This window comes from Homarus americanus, unplaced genomic scaffold (assembly GCF_018991925.1).
Source record: "Homarus americanus isolate GMGI-L3 unplaced genomic scaffold, GMGI_Hamer_2.0 scaffold39675, whole genome shotgun sequence".
NCBI classification, from domain to species: Eukaryota; Metazoa; Arthropoda; class Malacostraca; order Decapoda; family Nephropidae; genus Homarus; species Homarus americanus.
Window position 1 is genome coordinate 9,323,934 of NW_024736071.1, and position 24,343 is coordinate 9,348,276.

Here is a 24,343-nt window from a genome sequence, read left to right on the forward strand (position 1 = left end):
TTTCCATACTCTTACTATCTGTCTCACTTCAAAAAGATGGTTTTTCGGCATCTTCGCGGTATAGATTAATTAGTCTTTTTCTCTTCTATTTTTAATTTCTATTTACTCATAGGTGCGTGCGTGCGTGCGTGCGTGCGTGCGTGCGTGTGTGTTTTTTTTTTTTTCTAATTGCAGCAACCCAACATTAGTGGGAAAAGGATTGATAGTGAAAAAGTTTGACACAATTATTTACAAATAAACATATCTTTATATACTGTACTGTATGTCCTATTAAGAAACACATATCTAAGCATTTTCTATCAAAATGCTCTACTTTTAGTACAATATTTTAAATACATACTTTGGTGAAATGCCTTCTTCAATTTTCTTTGATTTACTTGCAGCAACTGAATCTTTATTAAGAACTCTGCGGGAGGCAGGATTCATGTCAGATATAGTGTGTCCTCTATCTCGTCGTAGAGGTTGTGGAGATACTACACCACTTCTCTCTGCAACACCAGTACCAACACGAGGAGAGCCAGAGATGTTGTCGACTGTCAAGATGCTGCTACTTTGTCTAACACTTTTCTGGATAAAGAGGATTGGAATAAATATCTTGGTATTAAAAAACATATGCAAATATTATAAAGTATACAAGCAATAAAATATTTCAAGAGATAAAATTAAGCTATGGATAAATTGCAAAAGATTAGAACTGTACAGTTCTGCACAGTAGAGTATATTGTAAATTTAGATAAAGTACATGGGGCCCCCCAAGTTTGCGGATTTTTATTTCCCGGTCCTCTAGTATTTGCGGATGACACCCTGGATGTCTGTAAGTAGTTTTAAAATTGCCAGCACTTTTGCAGCTGGGACAGACAGCCATTCATTCTAGAGAGAGTAATTTCCTTTATCTGTAAACCCACCTCTCGTTTTATGCAGGATTACGTTCTTGAAAATCACCGCATAATTCAAAAATGCGTAAATTAAACATATTTTTTCCCATAAGAATGCATGTCAATGGTACAGGTTAGGGGAAAAATCATATAACTGTCACAATAAACATTCCTTTACCTTACTCATTAATAAAGAAAAAACTGTTACTACATGAAAAACAATTGGAAATACATCTTAAATAACACTTACATTGACGACTGGCGACTTCTGCTATCCCAAAGTGGCGTAGGGGAGGGTTGAGGAGGGAGGTTACAGAGGCGGAGGCGAGAGTATGGGTGAGTTGGTGGTTGAAGGCAGGGGGAGGAGGGGGGTGAAATGAGGTATTGACCAGCCTGCGGGGAGATTACGGACCCAGACGTCGTTTTCAGTCATACAAAGGGAGTTTAAGTTTTTAGCTTATAAAATGTCACTGAACTCACTTGGGAAAATATAACTTATATTGCTGGAATCCTTGTAAATTAGTGATTAATTTGAATAAAAACATGATACAGTTTACACTAGGCATAAAATTTGAGTAATTATTTAGTACATTTGAGTACAGTACAGGTTTGCCCTTAGGACAATTATTTCTTTTATTTTTTCCACAATATGTATGTAGGATGGTGTGTGTATGTAAATGAGTAAAAATAAATGAAGAAAGTTACGTATATCTACTCAAAATTAAGAGTTGAAAAAGTGTACAGTACATGTACTTAAATGTACTATAGTGAACCCTCACTTTACGCGATCAATTGAACCCACGAGGCCCGCGTAAAGCGAGAAACGCGTAAAGTGAACAACATAACATATGGGATTAAATGAAATAGAGACCGGCTGACCCCCAAACTCCACTATTTCCGGCACAATACCTATGTTCTTGTAGATATATGAGACGAATATGGCTGTAATATGTAACTCTGTACTATTTACCATTATTGATTCAGGTCTCTGTATTATATGTTTTATAATCATACTCCCTTTTGTCACCAAGTGTTAGTTCAGGCTTTGGGCTCATGCGCGCTGTACGCTCATGCGCAGATAGAGATACCCAGAGAGATTCCAAGACAGGACGCTGTTTACCCGTCTTAACTCCTTTTTGTGTTTGTACCAGGAATAGAACTTACGGACTTGACATCAGTGTGTTTCCTTTACCCCTGAGTGTAAGGACCACCTGAGTATCACACAGTTCTAGTAAAAATAACATCTTAATTTTATGATGGTACATGCACACAATTAATACTTAAGAGAAATAGAGAAATACAGTCGCCAAGTTAATGTCCATTCAAATAATGGACTCAACTCCCTCCCCCTCTTCTCACACTCCTGGCTCTTCCCTCTCTGAGAAATGTTTGGGGGAAAAACCACTAGAATTTAAGGTATAGTAATAAATAATACCTCAAACTAAAGTTAGGATAATATAATTGACATTGCTGGATTCCTTGTAAGACCAGGAATATTTTGAATATAAATGTCATATATTTTGCACAAAAGATAACATATTTACTCAGAGTAAACAAAATACTTAAGAGTAGATCTAAAATTTGTATGTCTAATGCAAAATCTATGATGTTTATATTCAAAATGATCATCAAATTGTAAGAATTCCAGCAATGTAAATTATATTCTGGCCGGGTAATTTATATGAATTTTATGAGCTAAAACAAATATCTTCAGTTAATAAAAAATATATATTCTTCACGACACTATCTGTCAATCAAAGTACCCCACCTTGCCTCCCCCCTCTTCCAACCGCGCCAGATGGTCGGTCTGTCCCTCCCTCCCCCCCACCCCCCACCAACCCTCCCTACCAGAGAAATGTGTGGGAGAAACCAGAATATTTACCTTTTTAGTAATAAATAATACCTCAGACTAAAGTTAGGATAATATAATTGACATTGCTGGATTCCTTGTAAGACCAGGAATATTTTGAATATAAATGTCATATATTTTGCACAAAAGATAACATATTTGCTCTGAGTACACAAAATACTTGCATTAGATCTAAAATTTGTATGTCTAATGCAAAATCTATGATGCTTATATTCAAAATGACCATCAAATTGTAAGAATTCCAGCAATGTATATTATATTCTGACCAGATAATTTGTATGAATTTTATGAGCTAAATAAAAAAATTATACTTCACCCGCGTAGAGGGGTACACGCACCGCGGAATGTGAGGATCCAGGGTTCTGGCAGGTACCGCGTAAACGTGGAAATGCGAAAAGTGGGACCGCGTAAAGCGAGGGTTGACTGTACACTATAGGACTAACAATTTTATCTCTTGTGCAAAATATATGATGTCTATATTCAAATTATTCGCTGTCTTGCAAGGATTCCAGCAATGCAAGTTATAATCTGCTGAGACACAACTGACGCCTCACACTTGCGTGGGTCAAGCTTTGGCCACGTCCGGTAAAGTTCGGCGTCACTCTGGGTATGTCACATTCTTAATAAATTTGTTTCTGATTATTTGTGAGTATTTTCCCATTATCAATTTATTTGTATGTGTTTAGTGTGTATACACACGCACACATATACAGTGACCCCTCGGTTAACGAACTCAATCCGTTCCAGAAGGTCGTTCGTTAACCGAAAAGTTCATTAACCGAAACCATTGTTTCAATGGGTTTTTGGGTAGTAATTGGTTCCAGCTCACCGAAAATTTCCTAAATTATATATATATATATATATATATATATATATATATATATATATATATATATATATATATATATATATATATATATATATATATATATATATATATATATATATATATATATATATATATATACACATATATATATACACAGTCAACCCTCACTTTACGCGGTCCCACATTCCGCGGTACCCTGCCAGAACCCTGGATGCTCACATTCCGCAGTGCGTGTACCCCTTTACGCAGGTGAAGTATAATTGTTTTATTTAGCTCATAAAATTCATACAAATTATCCGGCCAGAATATAATTTACATTGCTGGAATTCTTACAATTTGATGATCATTTTGAATAAAAGCATCATAGATTTTGCATTAGACATACAAATTTTAGATATAATGCAAGTATTTTGTTTATTCAGAGCAAATATGTTATCTTTTGTGCAAAATATATGAAGTGTATATTCAAAATACTCAAGGTCTTGCAAGGAATCCAGCAATGTCAATTATATTATCCTAACTTTAGTCTGAGATATTATTTATTACTTAAAGTTAAAATCTAGTTTTTTCACCCAACATTTCTCTGGTAGGGAGGGAAGGTGGGGGGTGGGGAGGGTTGGGACCGACCGTTGGAAGAGGGGGGGTAGGCAAGGTGGGGTACTTTGATTGACAGATAGTGTTGTGAAGAATATATTTTTTTTATTAACTGAAGATATTTGTTTTAGCTCATAAAATTCATACAAATTACTCGACCAGAATATAATTTACATTGCTGGAATTCTTACAGTATGATGATCATTTTGAATATAAACATCATGGATTTTGCATTAGACATACAAATTTTAGATCTTATTGTATGTAATAATTTGGTTTACACAAAGCAAATATTTTATCCTTTGTGCAGAATATATGAAGTTTACATTCAAAATATTCCCTGACCTGCAAGGAATCCAGAAATGTCAATTATATTATCCTAACTTTAGTCTGAGTTATTATTTATTACTAAAAATGTAAATATGCTATTTTCTCCCAATCGCTTCTCTGGTAGGGAGGGAGGGAGGGAGGGACTGACCCAGCTAGGGCGGAGTATTTTGATTGACAGATAGTGTCCTTGAAGAATATTTCTTTGTTTATTTACTGAAGATATATGTTTTAGCTCATAAAATTCATACAAATTACCCGGCCAGAATATAATTTACATTGCTGGAATTCTTACAATATGATGATCATTTTGAATATAAACATCATGGATTTTGCATTAGACATACAAATTTTAGATCTAAAGTAATAATTTGGTTTACACAAAGCAAATATTTTATCTTTTGTGCAAAATATATGAAGTTTACATTCAAAATATTCCCTGACCTGCAAGGAATCCAGAAATGTCAATTATATTATCCTAACTTTAGTCTGAGGTATTATTTATTACTAAACGTTAAAATCTAGAGTTTTCACCCAAACATTAATCAGAGAGGTAGGAGCTAGTGAGCTGGGAAGAGGGGGGGGGGGATTTGAGTCCATTATTTGAATGGACATTAACCTGGCGACTGTATTTCTCTTAAATATTAATTGTGTGAGCATATCATCATAAAATTTTGATGTTATTTTTACTACAACATAGGTATTGTGTCGGAAAAAGTGGAGTTTGGGGGTCGGGCCAGTCTCTATTGGAATTAATCCCATATGTTCCGTTGTTCACTTTCCGCGGTACCCTGTGGGTTCAATTGACCGCGTAAATCGGGGTACTACTGTGTGTATATATATATATATTTCATGTAAATCCACAATGAAAACGTGGATAAGATAAATCTTGATAAAATCACACGGGAAGATGGAAACAACGGAGTACCTTAGCTTTCGTCTTTATTCAAGACATCTTCAGAGGCAACTGGATTACATGGACAGAGAGAGGCTTAAATATACAGGGTGACCTAAAAACATGAGGTCAGGTCAAAATGATGACATCCACTAATCCCCACACCAACACACACGTAGAGGAGCTTAAGAGAAGGGAGGTGACGTGACTAGCCAAGTCAGGTCAGAAAAAAGGGACCCAAAATAACTATCATACATCTAGATCAAAGGTTTTCAAAGCATTTTTAACCTTGGGCCACTGACAAATAAATTTATGTAACATATTATCAGTTTTGAACTGACCATCACTAAGGTTTATTGATTTTAATTCCTTAATCAAACTAGCTTCAACAAGAAGTCTTTCTGTGACACAAGATGATTTGAATACTACTAAGCTTTTTTCCCAAGCAATGGGGTGATTATTATTCCTAACATGAACAAACAAGGCACTGCTTTCAGATGCAGTTCTGATATTATACTTATGTTGTTTGATTCTGAGCTGCAGTGTTTTTCCTGTCTGACCTACATAATTACAATTACATTTGCTACATGGAATACAATAAACACTTCCATTTACATTCAAACATGGGCTATTCCTTATTAACATATTGGTAATGGTGGAGTCATACTTGAAAACAACATTAATATTTAGAAGCTTGAGGGACCGAACTAACGGGACAAATTCATTACGATAGGGCAGAGTCAAAATATTCTTAAGTGTAGGAACTTGTCTGGTTTGAGAGGAATGAAAGGATTTTTTAGCCCTTTTAAAACAACGATCAATAAACACAGAAGGGTACCCAAGTTTATGTGCAATAGAACGAATGTGTTTCAATTCATCGTCAATAAATTCAGAGTCACAAATACGCAGACATCTTAAAAACATAACAGAAAAAACTGACATTTTGGTAGACTCAAGGTGATTCGATAAAAAGTGAATGAAACTGTCTACCTGTGTGGGCTTTCTATATACCTTAAATTTATAGTTTTGGCCATTTCTCATGATAAGCATATCAAGAAATGGAAGGGATTCATTTATTTCTCTTTCAATTTTAAATGTGATACTAGGGACAATATTATTAAGCTTGTCTAAAAATTCCAATGGGTCACTGTTTTTAGGCCAAAGACAAAGAACATCATCTACATATCTATACCATGGAGGAATAAAGTCCACTATATTGACCTGACCTCATGTTTTTAGGTCACCCTGTATATTTAAGCCTCTCTCTGTCCATGTAATCCAGTTGCCTCTGAAGATGTCTTGAATAAAGACGAAAGCTAAGGTACTCCGTTGTTTCCATCTTCCCGTGTGATTTATATAATATATATATATATATATATATATATATATATATATATATATATATATATATATATATATATATATATATATATATATATATATATATATATATATATATATATATATATATATATATATATATATATATATATATATATATATATATATATATATATTCTTTCAGTGAAGACAAGCCCGGAAGGGCAAAAAACAACGTCACACACTAAGTGACTTGAAAGCAGAGGATATTAGTCACTTACGATCTAGCGCCTTCATAATAGAAGGCGCGCTGCTGTCGCCATGCTAACCAGAGATCGTATAAGAAATTGTCCCAAACACAATATCTGAGAGATATAAACAAATTAAAAGTCACTCGATTTCCTCACTCTGCTAAGATGTATAAATACCGTATATAAGATCCTCGTGGCACTTAGTATTTCAGCTATTACAACACAAATTAGCGGAGCCTTCTTTGTGCGTATTTATAGTTGATTCGCCAGGCAAGATGATGACGGAAGCAATTCGTGTGATGGAGGGTGCAGGAGGGGGTTTGAGAATTGCAATTAAATGCCAGGTAGCGACATGTCCTCCTAACATTACTTATTAAGTAATTATTAGATGTTATAATTGCCTGTACGTTGGTCTGGTGAGTTATTGCTAGGCATTAACATTCCTAGGTATAAAGCTAGACGTCGCATTCTGGATTGAACAAAAAAATAATAATTACCAAATATCTTATTCTGTACTAAGATGGCTGAAGAAAGATTACAGGACAGGTATTACAGTAAAATTTCCTGACCAGTAAATGTATGATTCAATTTTTTTTAAGCTTCAAAGATTTTCATTAAAAAAAGTTTCATACCTCCTCTTTCTTTTCTTCTCTTGTTAGTTCCGAGAAGACAGAGTCAAGACCATCACCTGGATCTTGTCTAACTGCTGGTGAATACATTTCACTCAAGTTATATAGTGGAAGTTCACCTTCAGATGTCATCAATGTCTGCTGATTTTGGATACGCATCATCCAAGATGTGTTACCTGAATGAAATAAATAATAAAGATTCAATTCATACTGGTATATGAAAAAATATGGTAATTCAGAAGGAAAATATTCTAAAGAATGTTCTGTAAGATATCAATAACAAGAGTTTTTTTTAAGAAAAAACATTTATTCTATGTGCTTTCTGTCAGTGAGGTGTCATTACCATACCATTTGCATGTTATTAGGTAGAATACAGTAAGTTCTTGATATATGCAAGGGATGCTTTCCTGAAAACCCTCGCATAAATCGAAATTGCATATATTGAATATTTAGTTAAATGGGAGAAAATAGGATGCATTCCATAACCCAAAATGAAAATGTTCCAGACCCATTTTCAAGACAAACCATAAAACAAATCAATACAATATTTTTTTTAAAGTACGTAATAGATAAACTAAGTGTACAGTACAGTGTAATTAACAATAAAAGCATATACAGTACTGTACATCAACTTGGGTAGATGAGATGATGGAGGTGGTGGTAGAGGTTTTATATAATGGGTGATGGTGATGGAGTGACATCTGCAGAGCCATCAGGGTTGGAATCCATATCAGGGAGTATGACATCTCACTTAAGGCTGAATTTTGCTCACATTAATTGAATTCCTGGTAGGAATAAGGCCTTCACATATGAATGAATTCGCATATGCTGAACTCACATATATTGAGGACTTACTGTATAAAGAAACATTACTGTAGCACCATAATTGGACACAAAACATTACATGATCTATATCTCCAGAAAGTTGATCAATGATCTCGTCTGAAAAAAGTGTGACAAGGTGTTACATGATCATGATGCATGGTATTCTCTCGATTTAACTAACCAATTTGAGCCAGCCTTTCCCATTAAATCAAAATCCTTACTCATTAGTGATGGAAATTTTTTTTTCTTACGGGGATTAGCCCACCCGGGCACAGGTCACTGACCCACATCGGGGCCTGGGGGTGGTGGTGGTGGTGTTGTTTATAATAATAATAATAATAATAATAATAATAATAATAATAATAATAATAATAATAATAATAATAATAATAATAATAATAATAATAATAATAATAATAATAATAATAATAATGTCAGAAAAGTAAAATTTTTCCTAAAAATACAAAAATAAAAATAAAATAATAATGATAATACTGTAATAATAATAAAAATAACAACAGTGCAATAATACTAATAATAAAAACAAAAATTAAAAAAGATCAAGAGTGAGAAACAATATATGTACTGTATGTTGTGTTGTCAATGGTAAGAGAAACAATTGAGACCCTGCAGTATTAGGGTGTGTCATAGGAGGGAAGATCAGCTAAAACTAATGGCCCATCACTTTTTGGGTAGATTTTAGTGTATATAAACAGAAAAATTTTCAGTTTCAATATTTTGCAACCTTTTGCTAGGTAAATTTTAGCGTGAAATTTATCGAAAATCTAACGTACAGCTGCATTAGTGCATTACAATTAAATAGTGAACATTGCTTTCTGACTTCATTCTTTAACAACCCAACTAACAATATTTTTTTCTGTTTCAGATTCTGATGCATTTATAAGTTGATAATATTTGCGATGGCTGCTTGTGTCGGGACGAGGAACCAAAAATCCAGCCATCTCAGTCACTATCTTGGGTCTGGGAAGGCTCCTGGTGATTGCCTACATTGGGGAGATGCTTTGAGATCTGATTGTTTAAATGGGCAAATCAGTGAAAAGAACCAAAGAACTTACACAAACAAAGACAATTGCCAGTGATTATGACCAAAGCTGTCTTGGCGCAGTACACTCTGGCTAACGCTCAGTTCAAGCCTCCAGTCATAACAAGTCAGAAGAAGATTAGTGAGAGACTGCTAGCCAGTTGGGAAAAGGCAAGAGATATCTCTCTTGGGAGAGAAAAACTTGCAGTTAAGGACAGCTTTGCCAAGCAACTGGACCAGTTATTTGACATAATTACTTGCAAGTGCCCAATTGTTCTCTGTCCTGAGTTTGGATGCGATCGTGACTGTAAATCCGAGGCCCACATCTCCTCTATTTGCAAACGTGAACTGAAGATTCCTGTGATCGAACTGGCATTTGTCAAAGCACAGAGAGAGAAGACTGGCAGTATAGGGGCTCTCATGATTTCTAGCCAAAATATTCCGGAGTCCAAGAGACCTTGAGGAGGAGGCTGCCACAGAGAGACAGAAGAGGAAAGAGTTGCCGAGGAAAGAGACTTGAAGGCCAGATTGAGGTAAAAAAGGCCGATGATTGGAGTCAAGCTGATTCAGAGTTTAATGACTTCCCCATGGCTGATCCGAGTGCTGACCAGGAAAATGGTGACTTTGTCCCTAACCCAGAAAATAATGATCCCAAACCTTCCAGGCATAAGATTCGAAATAGGAAAGATATCCCGAGCATAGCTCTGGCCAGCATGCGACACCACACTGGTCTCAGAGAAACTGCAGAGATAGCAACAGCTGCCTGGATTGACAGTGGTTTGATAACACCTGATGATGTTCACCTGGTGATAGATCATAACAAAGTAAGGGGGGCTCAGGAGAAACTTGTCAGTAACCTAGAAGAGGAGTTTGATAAGGGGATAAGAGAAAATGGAATCAATTGTTTGTTCTTTGATGGGAGAAGGGATGACACTAAAGTGTTCATGAAAGTTGGAGATTCTGACAAGTTGTTTCCCTGCCATGGTGAAGGAGACTTCTCCTGCTGCAGTGAACCAGGGAGGAAGCTGTTGTGGCATTTCGCCAGAGAGAAAGATGACGTCAGAAACCAGCTGAGATAGTGGCAGATAACATTGTGAACTGGCTCAGAGAGAGGAGCGTAGACCAGACCCTGCGAAAAGGCCATTGGAGGGGACAGCACCAACACGAACACAGGGGTGTAGGGAGGTCATACAGTGGATAGAGGCGGAAGATTGGGAGGAAGCTGGTCTGGGATTGTTTTATGACCTCCACACCAACGAGTTGCCACTCCAGACATCTGATCCAGGAGCTGGATGGCAGACTCTTTCAAACAACAGATGGTCTGGTCCTCTTGGCAAGATGCTGGACTCTGCCACTGAGTTAGAAATAAATCCGAGCTTTGAAAAAAATCACAGTTGGCCCTCCACTCGTTGAGCTTGCACATACTGTCATTGACGACCTGAGTACTGACCAGTACTATGGTTACATGATTTGCAGTGCCATCAAAACTGGGGTCATGCCTGATAGACTTGTTTACCTGCAGATAGGTCCAGTCTCACATTCTAGGTGGCTCACAACGGCTCTCAGGTTCTGCAAATTTGAATTAAGCTCATCATAAACTGAAAGGAACCAGCTTCTGTGCCCTGGAACTTATTGTCCAATTCATCGTAGTGTCTACTTGCCAAATTGGTTCAACACCAAGGTCAAGTCATCGTTCTCCGAAAGGTCGAGGCATGTTCTCTTCCAGCAGGCTCCTGAGGGAGTCAGCCAAGGAAGGTTGTTCAGATTGTGGAGCAGACTGTGAGGAGATCTTCCTGGTATGCTCACGGCATCCTGAGGCAGTTCTGCAGACAATGCTCTGCAGTAGGGGATGAGAGGAAGGCGGCAGTCAAAGATCTTGGATATGAGACTTATGAGAGGATCGGGCACTGACAGATCAGTTGGTGGCGATTCCTTCAGGGGTCAGGAGGAAGACTCCTAGAAGTCAATCTAGGTGCCAAGGCCCTCACTGATCTCATAGATCTGGATAACATCCAGGCTGGCAGTGAGCCCCCTCTTACCTGCAGCCTCACCAATGTTCAAGTCAGAGCTTTCCTGGACAACCCCATGCATGTCCCTGCCTGGCCCTCGCATACCCAGAGTATAGAGCGTTGTGTACAGCAAGTGAGCGAGGCCAGCAGTCACGTGTACAGCCAGGAGAGGAGGGAAGGCTACATCCGAGCTCAGGTGGTCAGCAGGGAGGTGATGAGTAGAAACAGAAGCAAGAAAGACATGTTCTCTATGGTGTGCAGCAACACCGGGTCGTAGTAGTAAAACCGGTTTTTGTATTTGATGATTTTGTTTTCTAAAGGAATATTAAATTTAATAAATGTGTCAAGATCATTCGTTTCATCTGGATCATTTTCATCCTAATAAATTAACCTGATACATTTACTTTACTTTAAATAAGCTATTTAGTGGTGTAGGTAAAAGGGTGGGAATACTGAATTTTCATAAGATTTCAAGTTAAAATTTACCTAGCAAAAAATGAAAACTTTTCAAATCTGAAGATATCACATGATTCTGCACATAGAACTACATCATTAATACCATGGGCCGATTTTTCAAACTAAAAAAAAAAAAAAATTCGCCTCCGTATGACACACCCTACGTGCAGTATGCCAAGCACAGAAAATAGTCTGAAATTCCATCAAGTTACAAATTGCTTTATAAATTTCAGTATTGTATTGTAGAAGGATGATACTGAATTTGTGTGTTTTTCATTTTTTTACAGTACCTGTGTAAATGCCACGTCACTCATTCACTTTTAGAATTTTGCTATTAAAATATTTTCTTTAACTTTAATATGAAAACTAAAAATTATAATTAGGAAAATATAATCCAAACTTTGAATTACAATCAACTACAATAATATGTATAAGATGCTTCATGGAAAATATAACTAAAATGTTAAAAACACTAATACTTAGAACATTTTCAATGCAACATTCTCGTATTTAAAGTAATGTCATCAATAATACTGGACTATCACACCAAATGATGTATAAGTTAGAAGATTTATGGGTCTTGATTAAGGTTTCCAAATAAAGGAAAACATCAAGACACTAAACCATTTTATGCGTGTGTACCGTAACTTCTGGTTTTCCACTCTGACCTCTGTTCCAAACACATTGATGACTATTGGCAGACTGAAAAATTTATCATTGGGAAATCCAAACTTTCTCTGCATGTTGAAACATTTTACTTCATGTTGTTTGCTCTGAATGCTAGACTTGATACAATATTTACACCATTGTTATGTTCCACCGACTGCTTATTGATTCCTTCATGTGGGGAGATTTTAAAAGTGCAAACTCTTTATGCATTCTATCATCAAAACTTGAATGAGACTCGAGTTCAGCCATGCACCGAAATCTGCAGCTGTTTACAAAATTACATTACTGTAATTATACAGTATTTACATCTACATGACAGCCTGGAATAAAAGATTTTACACAAATGTTGCTATAGCATAACAGTTGCTGCTGACCCTTCCAGTTTCCACTTGCTCATGTGAATGCTCTGCATTTAAATTAGTTAAGAACTCTTTGTGCAGTAGAACGCAACAAATCAGACTTAATTAGTCTGTTATTCAGGGTTTTTACTGTATACTGTACTGTCACTTGATATGCTTAAGACCCTGAAGTCGTGGGCCCCATTTTTTTTTTTTTTACAGGACACCTGATTACTTGCCCTTTAGACCACATGGGATAGTATGAGGTGACATGAATTGTTAAAAACTAGATAAAAAGCCACATATATACTGCTCATGCAAGATATACCAGTATTTGTTAATAGCAAATTATGTGCTTGGTATACCCACTAAAAAATTATTCGGCATCCATGTCATATTGTATCACGCCATAAGGGTGCCGAATAATTCTTTAGTGGGTGTACATGTATGTATCGTGCATGTATACATGTGTATGTGTATGTACAAGTATCATGTACACCCACTAAAAAATTATTCGGCACCCATATCATATTGTATCATGTCATAAGGGTGCCGAATAATTATTTAGTGGGTGTACATATAAGTATTGTGCATGTATACATATGTATGTATGTATGTATGTATGTATGTATGTATGTATGTATGTATGTATGTATGTATGTATGTATGTATGTATGTATGTATGTATGTATGTATATGTGTGTGTGTGTGTGTGTGTGTGTGTGTGTGTGTGTACAAGTATCATGTAAACCCACTAAAAAATTATTCGGCACCCTTACGGCGTGATACAATATGACAGGTGCAGAATAATATTTTAGTGGGTGTACATTACAAGAATTGCAGTTTTTTGTACGACTGTGGAGTGGGAAGGATTTACTTTATGGTACAAACACCTTAATCTAAAAAGCTATGTCAAATAGTGCATAGCCCCTTTCTAAGACACAAAGGAATACTGTAACCTAATGAACTGAAACCATTTTTCACCAACCAGTTGGTTGCCTAATGAATATTTCTGCCCACCCTTGGCACCAACATGCACACAAATGATGCTGTTTATGTTTCTGTTTAAAATTTGTGTCCTTAGCAGTGTTTTCCTGGCTGCCAAACAGAAGACGATCACTTAGGGGTGAAGTAAGCCCTTTTGTGGGGGACTTTGTTCCTGGTTCTTTATCATCTGTAAAAATAGAAATACTTGTGAACATATATACATCTCCATTAAAAAGACATGAATAATGAAAAAAAAAATATTAAATCCATTTCAGCAAAATATATCTTCTTTTCACCAATTTAATTTAAAAAAATAATAATTTAGCATGATGAATGGATGAGCAGACAAATTTCTATCTCTCTAATAAACATCACTGCCGTTACTTTAATGTGATATACTTTCAGAGTACTGTACTGTATATTTTACATAAAAACATGAGGCCATCATGTATGAACTACTCTACTCACTAACTGACAGGTTGTGGTACATAAAATAAAGTACTGTAGTGAAATTGCCACAAAATGGTCGACGACTTGTTAGTCAATATACTTGGCCGTACTGTGTCTATGAAAAAAGTTTGAAAATGGAGGTTGTATTGTCTTGGGTTCATATCTTAACTACACATTCAAATTCTGGGTTAGGCCTCTATATGACTTGAATAATGGGCAGATATAGGGTGCTTGCCTCGCAAGCAAGATGTCACGGGTTCGATTCCCGGGCCGGCGGAAGAAGTTTGGACACTCTTCCTAGTCCCCTTGGTCCCTGTTCACCTAGCAGTAAAGTAGGTACCTGCTGTAAATCGAAAGTTGCGAATTCGTATTCAGGGACAAGTTGTTGGAGCTTCCAATAACTTGCTTAGACATAAACCATTGACTCTTCAGGCTTCTACGCCCTTAACTCATGAGGCAAGCATGAACTTAGCATGCTTCCCTGTTGGGCGCTGTAAACGCTTCTGCGCTTCACCTTACACAAGGATGTAGGGAGATGCCCAATAAAAAATAAATAAAAAATTATATATATATATATATATATATATATATATATATATATATATATATATATATATATATATATATATATATATATATATATATATATATATATATATATATATATATATATATATATATATATATATATATTATATAAGACGTATATATATATATATATATATATATATATATATATATATATATATATATATATATATATTATATATATATATATATATATATATATATATATATATATATATATATATATATATATATATATACACAGTTGGTCCTCATATTACGCGGTTAATGTAACCCGGAGGGTCCCGCGGAAAGTGAGGAATGCGTAAAGTGAACAACATAACATATGGGATTAATTGAAATGGAGTCCAGGCCGATCCCCAAACTCCACTTTTTGACGACACACAACTATGTTGTAGTAAAAATTTTATCTTAACTTTATGATGGTATGAAAAAACAAGTAATATAGAAGAGGTTAGGTTAGGAAAGATAAAGGTTAACATAGGAAAAATGAAGGTTACCTTAAAAGTTAGGTGGAACACTTACGGTAATAGAAGAGATGGGTCGGCATACGGGGAAGGAGGCTGGTTCCGAGGCAGAGGGCAGATTACTGGCCCTCAGGTGAATCACCATTACTAGGTGAATCATCATCACTGTCACTTACAGTTGTCAGGGCTTCCCTGACAAATCCCTCAAAGTCAACTTCACTGTCACTATCACTGGCTTGGGCTGGCTGTGGTGGGTTGCGGGTGAAGAAATCTGTTATGCTTTGCTGACGGCTGGCGTTGATGTTGTCGTGATACACCTTGATGTACGGCTCCATAGCCTGCACCAGCCGGTTATGGAAGACTTCATAGCGGTCATCGTCATTGTCGCGGGAAAGGAAGGACTTCATCTTCTCTGCACACTCCATGGCACCCTTAATATCACTATGACTTAAATTGTGTTCTTCGGAGACTGACGCACCTTCTTCCTCCTCTTCACTGACGTGTTCTTCTTCCATCATCTCGTCGGCAGTCACTTCAGGATCTCTGATCACCTCCAGGATGTCGTCGTTGGTGGTCTCGGAGAAGCCTGGAACTGTAACAGTCTGCGCAGCTTCTCTGGCATGGTCCACTGCTACTGCAACATTCTGAACCTCACCAGTCACAGATTGACTCCTCCTCTCACCTGGTATTCCATGCAACACATGTCTCCATGTGTGACGAATTGTAGCAATAGACAGCTGATCCCATGACTCCACCAAGATGTCCACAGCTTTCTTGATGTTAAATACTCTCCAGAATTGTTTGAAGAGTATTTTTTGCTGTTCTAACCGTTGTTCCTCATCTTCGTCGCTCTTGCTATCGGTGGTGGTGTCACTCAGGTCACGCAACTCTTCCCTGGTGTTGGTGTAGTCGTTCAGGAGCTGGAATTTTTTTGTTGAGAATGCAGCTTTCACATTGCAAATCAACTCCTGGTCCATGGGCTGGATTAAAGACGTAGTGTTGGGAGGAAGGAAGACCACTTTTACGTTGGGGTGACGATCTAACAGTAGGGGCGAGTGTCCTGGTGCGTTGTCCAGCAGCAACAAAATATTAAATGGGACATTCTGTTGCTCACAGAATTTCTTTACATCGGGAACAAAACAGTCATCAAACCAGGAGAGGGACAGTGTAGAGAACATCCATGCCTTACGTGCTGTCAGCCAGTGGACATTTAGCTTGGTCATGTCCATGGTTTTGTAGGCGTGCGGCTTGCGTGCTGTGTGGATCACCGATAACTTGAGCTTACAGGTACCGGAGGCATTGGTGGCAAACAGGACGGTGATGCGTTCCTTCTGCATTTTCCGGCCCCGAATCCTGCTGGCATTCTTCACAATGTAGGACTTGGAAGGCAGTTTTCTCCAGAAAAGACCAGATTCGTCCATGTTAAACACCTGGTCGTCACTGTACTGTCCTTCCTCCATAATCTCACGTAAAAACGGAGGAAATTCCCGAGCCGCAGCACGATCAGCACTCGCTTCTTCACCACCAATGTTTATATTGGTGGTCTTGTTCCGGATCTTAAACCTCTGTAACCACCCAGAGGAAGCATTAAAGGGTTTGGGCTCTGTAATTCCCATCTTTCGTGCCACTGCCATGTACAGTTCACGTGCGTAGTCCATCACAGAGCGCGTGTCGACCGCCATGTTCCGTCGCGCCTGACGCACCAAGTACCTCACAAGTAATTTTTCTGTCTTGAGAAGCACCTGGTTGTGAAAATACTTGATCATAGAAGCACCTGTCGACTTTGTGATCTTCATGTGCTCCTTTATCTTGGCTGAATCCTTCTTTATAGTCTGGATCGTAGATTCGTTCACGCCATGCTGGCGCGCCAAATCAACCTGCCTTGTTCCTTTCTCCAACTCTTGGATGATGGTATACTTCACCTCGTAGCTTAAGGAACGTCGTGTCTTCTTTGGTTTAGTGCCGCTGGGTCCAAGTAAGGAAAGGTTTTTCTCTGGGGGTGGTGGTCCGGCGGAAGCCATTTTACGGAACAATGGATGCGCGTTAACACGGAGTGGCCTTGAGGGATGAAACTGTCGCGGCTAGGTCAAGCGTCGTCTTTCCTCCCTCCCTCCCTCCCCCGGGTGGACACGTCATAATACTTTAAGCCAATTACAGCTAGCAGCAGAGGAGGGTAGGGATGCATGGCCAATCACAGGTCTTGTACGTCATATGACGTCAGTGATAACGCAACAAAGACACACTGCGCAACCTTACCGCGCCGCTTGCCCAAGCGGAGGGAGGAGGAGGGAGAGGCAGGCAGGTGGGCAGGCGGGCGGGCGGGTGGCGCGAGGGGAAAATCTAAAAATAGCGTCGCGCCAGACACTCTCCGCGTAATGGCGTTCGCGACCGCGGAATGTAAGAATGCTAGGTTCTGGCAAGGCACCCCGCTAACAGTGAAACGCGGAATGCGGGACCGCGTAATATGAGGACCAACTGTATATATATATATATATATATATATATATATATATATATATATATATATTGTATATATATATATTATATATACAGTGGGGTATGCTATAACGAATCTAATTGGTTCTAGAACCTTGTTCGTTATAGCATTCGTTCGTTATAGGATAAATCCGTTCCAGGCCCCCAAATACAACCACTTACTGAAAAATATAATATAAAATTGTAAAAAAGTGCATAAATATGCATCTAAACCCCTGAAATAATGAGTATCATTAATACTTGTAATAAAAAAACAATAAATTAGTAAAAAAAAAAAATAAAAATAAAAAAATAAAATAAATAAATAATGTTCGTTGTAGGAGTTTCATTCGTTATAGCATTATACTCAATTTTTATAAAATTAAAACTAGTTAGTTATATATATATATGTATATATATATATATATATATATATATATATATATATATATATATATATATATATATATATATATATATATATATATATATATATATATATACTGGTAATACCCTGCCTAACAGCTGTTTTCATAGCGTTTTTCATATATGATTGCCTCGCCAGAGCATCGAACTTTCACTTAACACAGTTTTTTCTATATCTGTAGGTAGTGTCGGCTCAAACGCTATTTTAGAATTTGCCCCACCGCCCACCTGCCTGACTGCCTGTTTAGCTCATAAAAATTCGCCTGATACCCGGCCAGAATATAATTTACATTGCTGGAATTCTTACAATTTGATGATCATTTTGAATATAAACATCATATATTTTGCATTAGACATAAAATTTTTAGATAAAATGTTCACTCTGAGTAAGTATGTTATCTTTTGTGCAAAATATATGACGTTTATATTCAAAATATTCCTGGTTTTACAAGGAATCCAGCAATGTCAATTATATTATCCTAACTTTAATCTGAGGTATTATTTAATACAAAATGTTAAAATTTATTTTTTTCACCCACCCTTTCTCTTGAAGGGAGGATTGGTGGGGGTGGGGGGGAGGGTTGGGACTGACCGCGCGGTTGGAAGAGGGGGGGAGGCAAGGTGGGGTACTTTGATTGACAGATAGTGTCGTGAAGAATATTTTTTTTTTTTATTAACTGAAGATATTTGTTTTAGCTCATAAAATTCATACAAATTACCCGGTCAGAATATAATTTACATTGCTGGAATTCTTATAATTTGATGATTATTTTGAATATAAACATCATATATTTTGCATTAGACATACAAATTTTAGATAAAATGTTTTCTCTGAGTAACTATGTTATCTTTTGTGAAAAATATATGACATTTATATTCAAAATATTCCTGGTCTTACAAGGAATCCAGCAATGTCAATTGTATTATCCTAACTTTAGTTTGAGGTATTATTTATTAAAATTTAGTAGTTTTCCCCCAAAAATTTCTCAGAGAGGGAAGAGCCGGCAGTGTAGTGTGAGAAGAGGGGGAGGGAGTTGAGTCCATTATTTGAATGGACATTAACTTGGCGACTGTATTTCTCTATTTATCTTAAGTATTAATTGTGTGCATGTACCATCATAAAATTAAGATGTTATTTTTACTACAACATAGTTATGTGTCTTCAAAAAGTGGAGTTTGGGGGTCGGGCCGGTTTCTATTGGAATTAATCCCATATGTTCTGTTGTTCACTTAACGCGGATTTCACTTAACACGGGACCCTCTGGGTTCTATTGACCGCGTTAAGTGGGGTACAACTGTGTATATATATATATATATATATATATATATATATATATATATATATATATATATATATATATATATATATATATATATATATATATATACACAGCTAGACCCCGACTTACGATGGGGTTAGGGATCCAAATCCGGTAAGTAAGTCTGACATAGATAAAAAAAAAATTATATATATATTTTTTTAAATAAATAATCTACAATGAAATACAGTACAGTAAAGTAATGAATAATGAGAAATGGATACAATTGTGACTGAGCACTTACCTTTAATGTAGTCAGCTGAATGCATAGAATCCCTATAATTTTCTAATTATACATGGAGACTACATTAACTGGAAACGTTCGGTATAGAAAATCGTGTGTCATTTGAAGAAAAAAAAAAAAATTTTTTTTTTTTAATAAAAATCTGGAGGTCGTAAGTCCGACGGTCGTAAGTTAACAGTCGTAAGTCGGGGTCTAGCTATATATATATATATATATATATATATATATATATATATATATATATATATATATATATATATATATATATATATATATATATATATATATATATATATATATATACTATATATATATATACAGTATATATATATACAGTATATATATATTACAGTATATATATACTGTATATACAGGTTGTACCTCTCTAGTCCGGCATTCTGTGGTCCCGGCTCCGTGGTCTGGAGCGATTTTAGTTTGTCCAATAGGTAGATAGGCAGCTCTTTTTTTTTTTATCTGAATTATTATATTATTACAGGGATTAAATTTTTTGCCCTCAGGCCCCAATGTGGGTCAGTGACCTATGCCCAGGTGGGCTAATCATAAAAAAAAAAAAGCGGCGGAAATTAAGGTTTGTTTACATCCAGCAGTTGACTGCTCTCTCTCTATCTCTCTGCTTGTCTATACAGAGTACAAATTTAACCCTTCAATATATATGAGCAGTAAATAAGTGTTGCTTTCATATTCTTATGTAGAGTAATAGCGATATATTTTACCATGTAATGCTTACATACTAGCAGTCTCACTTTTTTACCATTAATGGTTAGCTACTTATATTGTTCCATTTATTAACATTAAATAACATTACAGGTACTTCAAGCAACCATATTCATTTTTACATCAATTTTACTAAAGCTAAACTCAGGGTCTTATTTTCTTCAGTTTTATATGTAGAACCAATCAGTCACTGGTTTAGTAACTTAACATAAACAATGCTGGCAACAGTCTCGTCTCCTCTAACATTCCACGTATTATTATTAAATTGTATTGTTAATTTTGCACGTACATTAATTCAATAAAAACAAATTCAGAAACATTAATTAAAATATATGAACAGTAAATAAGTGTTGCTTTCATATTCTTATGTATGAACAGTAAATAAGTGTTGCTTTCATATTCTTATGTAAGTAATAACGATATTTTTTCCGCATTAAGCATCGCACTTACATATCGATCTCTCTTTTCTTTACCATTATCGTTAGCTTACTTCAATTGTTCCATTTATTAACATTAAATAACATTACTAAAACAACCATATTAATTTAACTACAGCTACAACCAGGTCTTATTTTCTTCAGTTTTATATGTAGAACCAGTCAGTCACTGGTTTTGTAATCAATGAAAACAATGCTGTGTCATTTCCTCATGTGTTTTAATGTTCTCACGTATTAATAGATTGTATTGCTCATTTTGCACATATAAACATTAATTCAATAAAAGACATTCAGTAATAAACAATAATGAATCTTGTACATAAGAGAAATGGCGCTGTTTACGATTATGCCGTCATCTGCGTTGGCCGCTCAAACCCGTCCGAAATTCAAGTTTCGCCGTCAAAATTTTTTATTTATTTATTTTTGTGTGTGTTCCAATAAAATCGTTAAGAATTAAAACTTCATGAAATTTGAGAAGCTACTATCGACATTTAACCCTTCAATATGTCTTCAAAGAGACCATGACACAGAAAGTGGTGCTAGTGCTTCCAGGCATAAGCACAAGTCACTATCTATCCAGGAAAAGGGTTGCCATGGTCGGCAATTGCCATGGTCCGGCAATTTCCATGGTCCGGCACCGGTCAGGTCCCGAGGTTGCCAGACTAGAGAGGTACAACCTGTATATGCAAGTAAATCACTGTAGGTGCGCGTGATCTAGGTATATGCTGATAACCACAAGGAAAGAAGAAAACACGAAGTTCCCAAGCGCTTTCGTGTAATTCACATCTTCAGGGGTGAGTACAGTCTGTACTCTGTATATATATATATATATATATATATATATATATATATATATATATATATATATATATATATATATATATATATATATATATATATATATATATATATATATATATATATATATATATATATATATATATATATATATATATATATATATATATATATATATATATATATATATATATATACACACACAGCTAGACCCATTTACGACTACATGGACTTCGTCCATTGGTATACAGACCTGCTTTGACGTCGCCACGTCGGGACATCGACATGACGGATCATGACCAAAAATATTTTCAAATAGCACATTTTCTATACGAAACGATTTCCGTCCGGTAGTGGGTGGGCGGCGTCTCGGGTAACTCGTGGGTACACTCACTCCAGTGGGCCGCTTTGTTTCTGTTTGGCTCTCTCGTGTCCTATACTGATGTGCGCTGTGAACTTCGTTATTATCGTATTTAATTGACTTTATAATGACTGGAAAGTGTAAAAAGTGAGAGTGCTGGTGGTGTTCAAAGAGACAGGCAGTTACTTTTGAGATGAAATGAGATAACACAGCATGAGAATGGAAAAACAGTAGCAATAATCTCTTTTCGACCTAGGTTCTCATACTCGACTCATCATATTCTGAAGGACAAGGGAACGTATTCTCGTGAGTAGTGAAAGACAACACCTATAAGGGAACTATATTAATATCAAAGAAGACAAAGGTCCTATTCATTGATATGGATAGAAGACCAGATACAGAAGCGTGTGCCCTAGGCCTTCTAACCGCTGATAAAGCAAGAAGCCTGTTCCAAAGCCTGAAGGAGCAGGCAGAGGAGATGAATGTGATCAGAGCCTTTACAGGGGAGTCATGGGTGGTTTGATATAGATTTAAAAAACAACTACAGTCTACACAATGTTAAGGTGAGTGCAGAGGCAGCTAGTGCCGATGTTGGTCTTTCTTGAAGCTTTTAAGGAGGTTAGATGATGTGATTGTGGGAAGAGGAATTATTTGCCTGAACAAATATTCAATATGGATGAGACTGGATTATTGTGAGCGCATGCCTGAGGCGGACGCCATCACAAAGAGGCGAAAACAATGCCCACGGTTCAAGGCGGCAGAACAGAATTACACTTCTGTGGGGAATATTGCTGGTTTCAAGCTAAAGCCCTTCTTGATCTATCATTCAGAGAACAAGGGCTTTTAAACATGTCAGCAAGCACACACTGCCAGTGTTTATCAGTAATAAGAGAGCCTGGATGACCCTAGTACTGTTTTGAGGATTGGTTCATTCCACGGCCAGGGTATTGTCTGCAACAACATATATTCCATTCAAAGATTTTACTGATTTTGGATAATGCTCAGGACCCCACCACACCCTGGACGACATGCACCCTGATGTTAAGGTAGTATGCATTCCACCTAACACTACCTCTATCATCCAACCCTTGGATCAAAGATTCACTATTGCCTTTAGCTAAGCGTATTATTTCGCTGGCCTTAAACCTCGGGCTGTTGCTGCAACTGAAGGTGAAAGCAGCTCAGAGTTTTTAGAGGAGTACAACATTTTGTCATGTATAAAGAACATTAGTGCAGCATGGGATCAGGTTACAAAACATTGCATGAATGGAATATGGAAGTAAATCCTGAAAAAGATATGTGCACAGTTTCAATGGATTTAATGAAACTGAAGTTATATTGGATATTAGTAACAGATAGTGGAGTTAGGTAAACAGCTGGAGTTAAAATTGATACTGAAGATGTTGGACGGTTTGGTTGAAATTAGCAGAAGAGCTCAGTAACGAGGATCTTATTAGACTAGTACACGAAAATTGCAGAGGAGAGAGACAAATGTGAAGAACCTGCACCCCCCAAAAAGTTTTCAGTGAAACAAATGGCAGAGGCATTGCTACAATTAATAAAGCAATGCAAATGTTTGATGGCACATGGATCAAAAATTATGAGCGTTATGCCAAAATTGATGGGAATTGATCCGGAAGCACTTGCTTGCTACAAGAGAAATTTATAATGAAAGAAAAACCAAACTGTACCCGGTCTAAATTGGACATCTATTTCAAGAAGTCTGATGCTATCTCCTCCGCCCCACCCCAGTACCCTCTTCACTCCTCAAGATAGACCAATACCTTCAACCAGCATGTTTTCACCTTTATAAACCTGTCTAGAAGAAAGCAACATTGATGACCCACCCAGCCCTGTCTCCTCTTCTGCTTCTTTCAAAATTAATATAATCTCCACATGTATCCTGTAAATAGAAAATTATAGGGGCCCTGTGTGCATTCAACTGACTACATTTAAGGTAGAGTATAACTCAGTCACTGTATCCATTCCTCATTATCCTATTACATTTAGTATACTGTATTTCATTGTAGATTTTTTTTTTTTTTGAAAAATTTTTTCTTTTTATCTATCGGACTTCTGACCTGGGGTCCCTAACCCGTCGTAAATTAGAATCTAACTATATGTGTG

At 36.6% G+C, this 24,343-nt stretch overlaps 1 protein-coding gene across 1 annotated transcript in view; it reads right to left on the minus strand.

Moving 5' to 3' along the window:
* The window catches only part of LOC121871699 (tuberin-like), a 218,355-nt gene that overhangs the window by 39,700 nt on the left and 154,312 nt on the right, over positions 1–24,343 (minus strand). Inside the window, exons 23-25 of the mRNA XM_042374111.1 lie at positions 13,918–14,103; positions 7,594–7,766; positions 341–567 (exon numbers count right to left, since the gene is read on the minus strand). Of these exons, the coding sequence (XP_042230045.1) occupies positions 341–567; positions 7,594–7,766; positions 13,918–14,103 (586 nt within the window). The remainder of the gene's footprint in view (positions 1–340; positions 568–7,593; positions 7,767–13,917; positions 14,104–24,343) is intronic.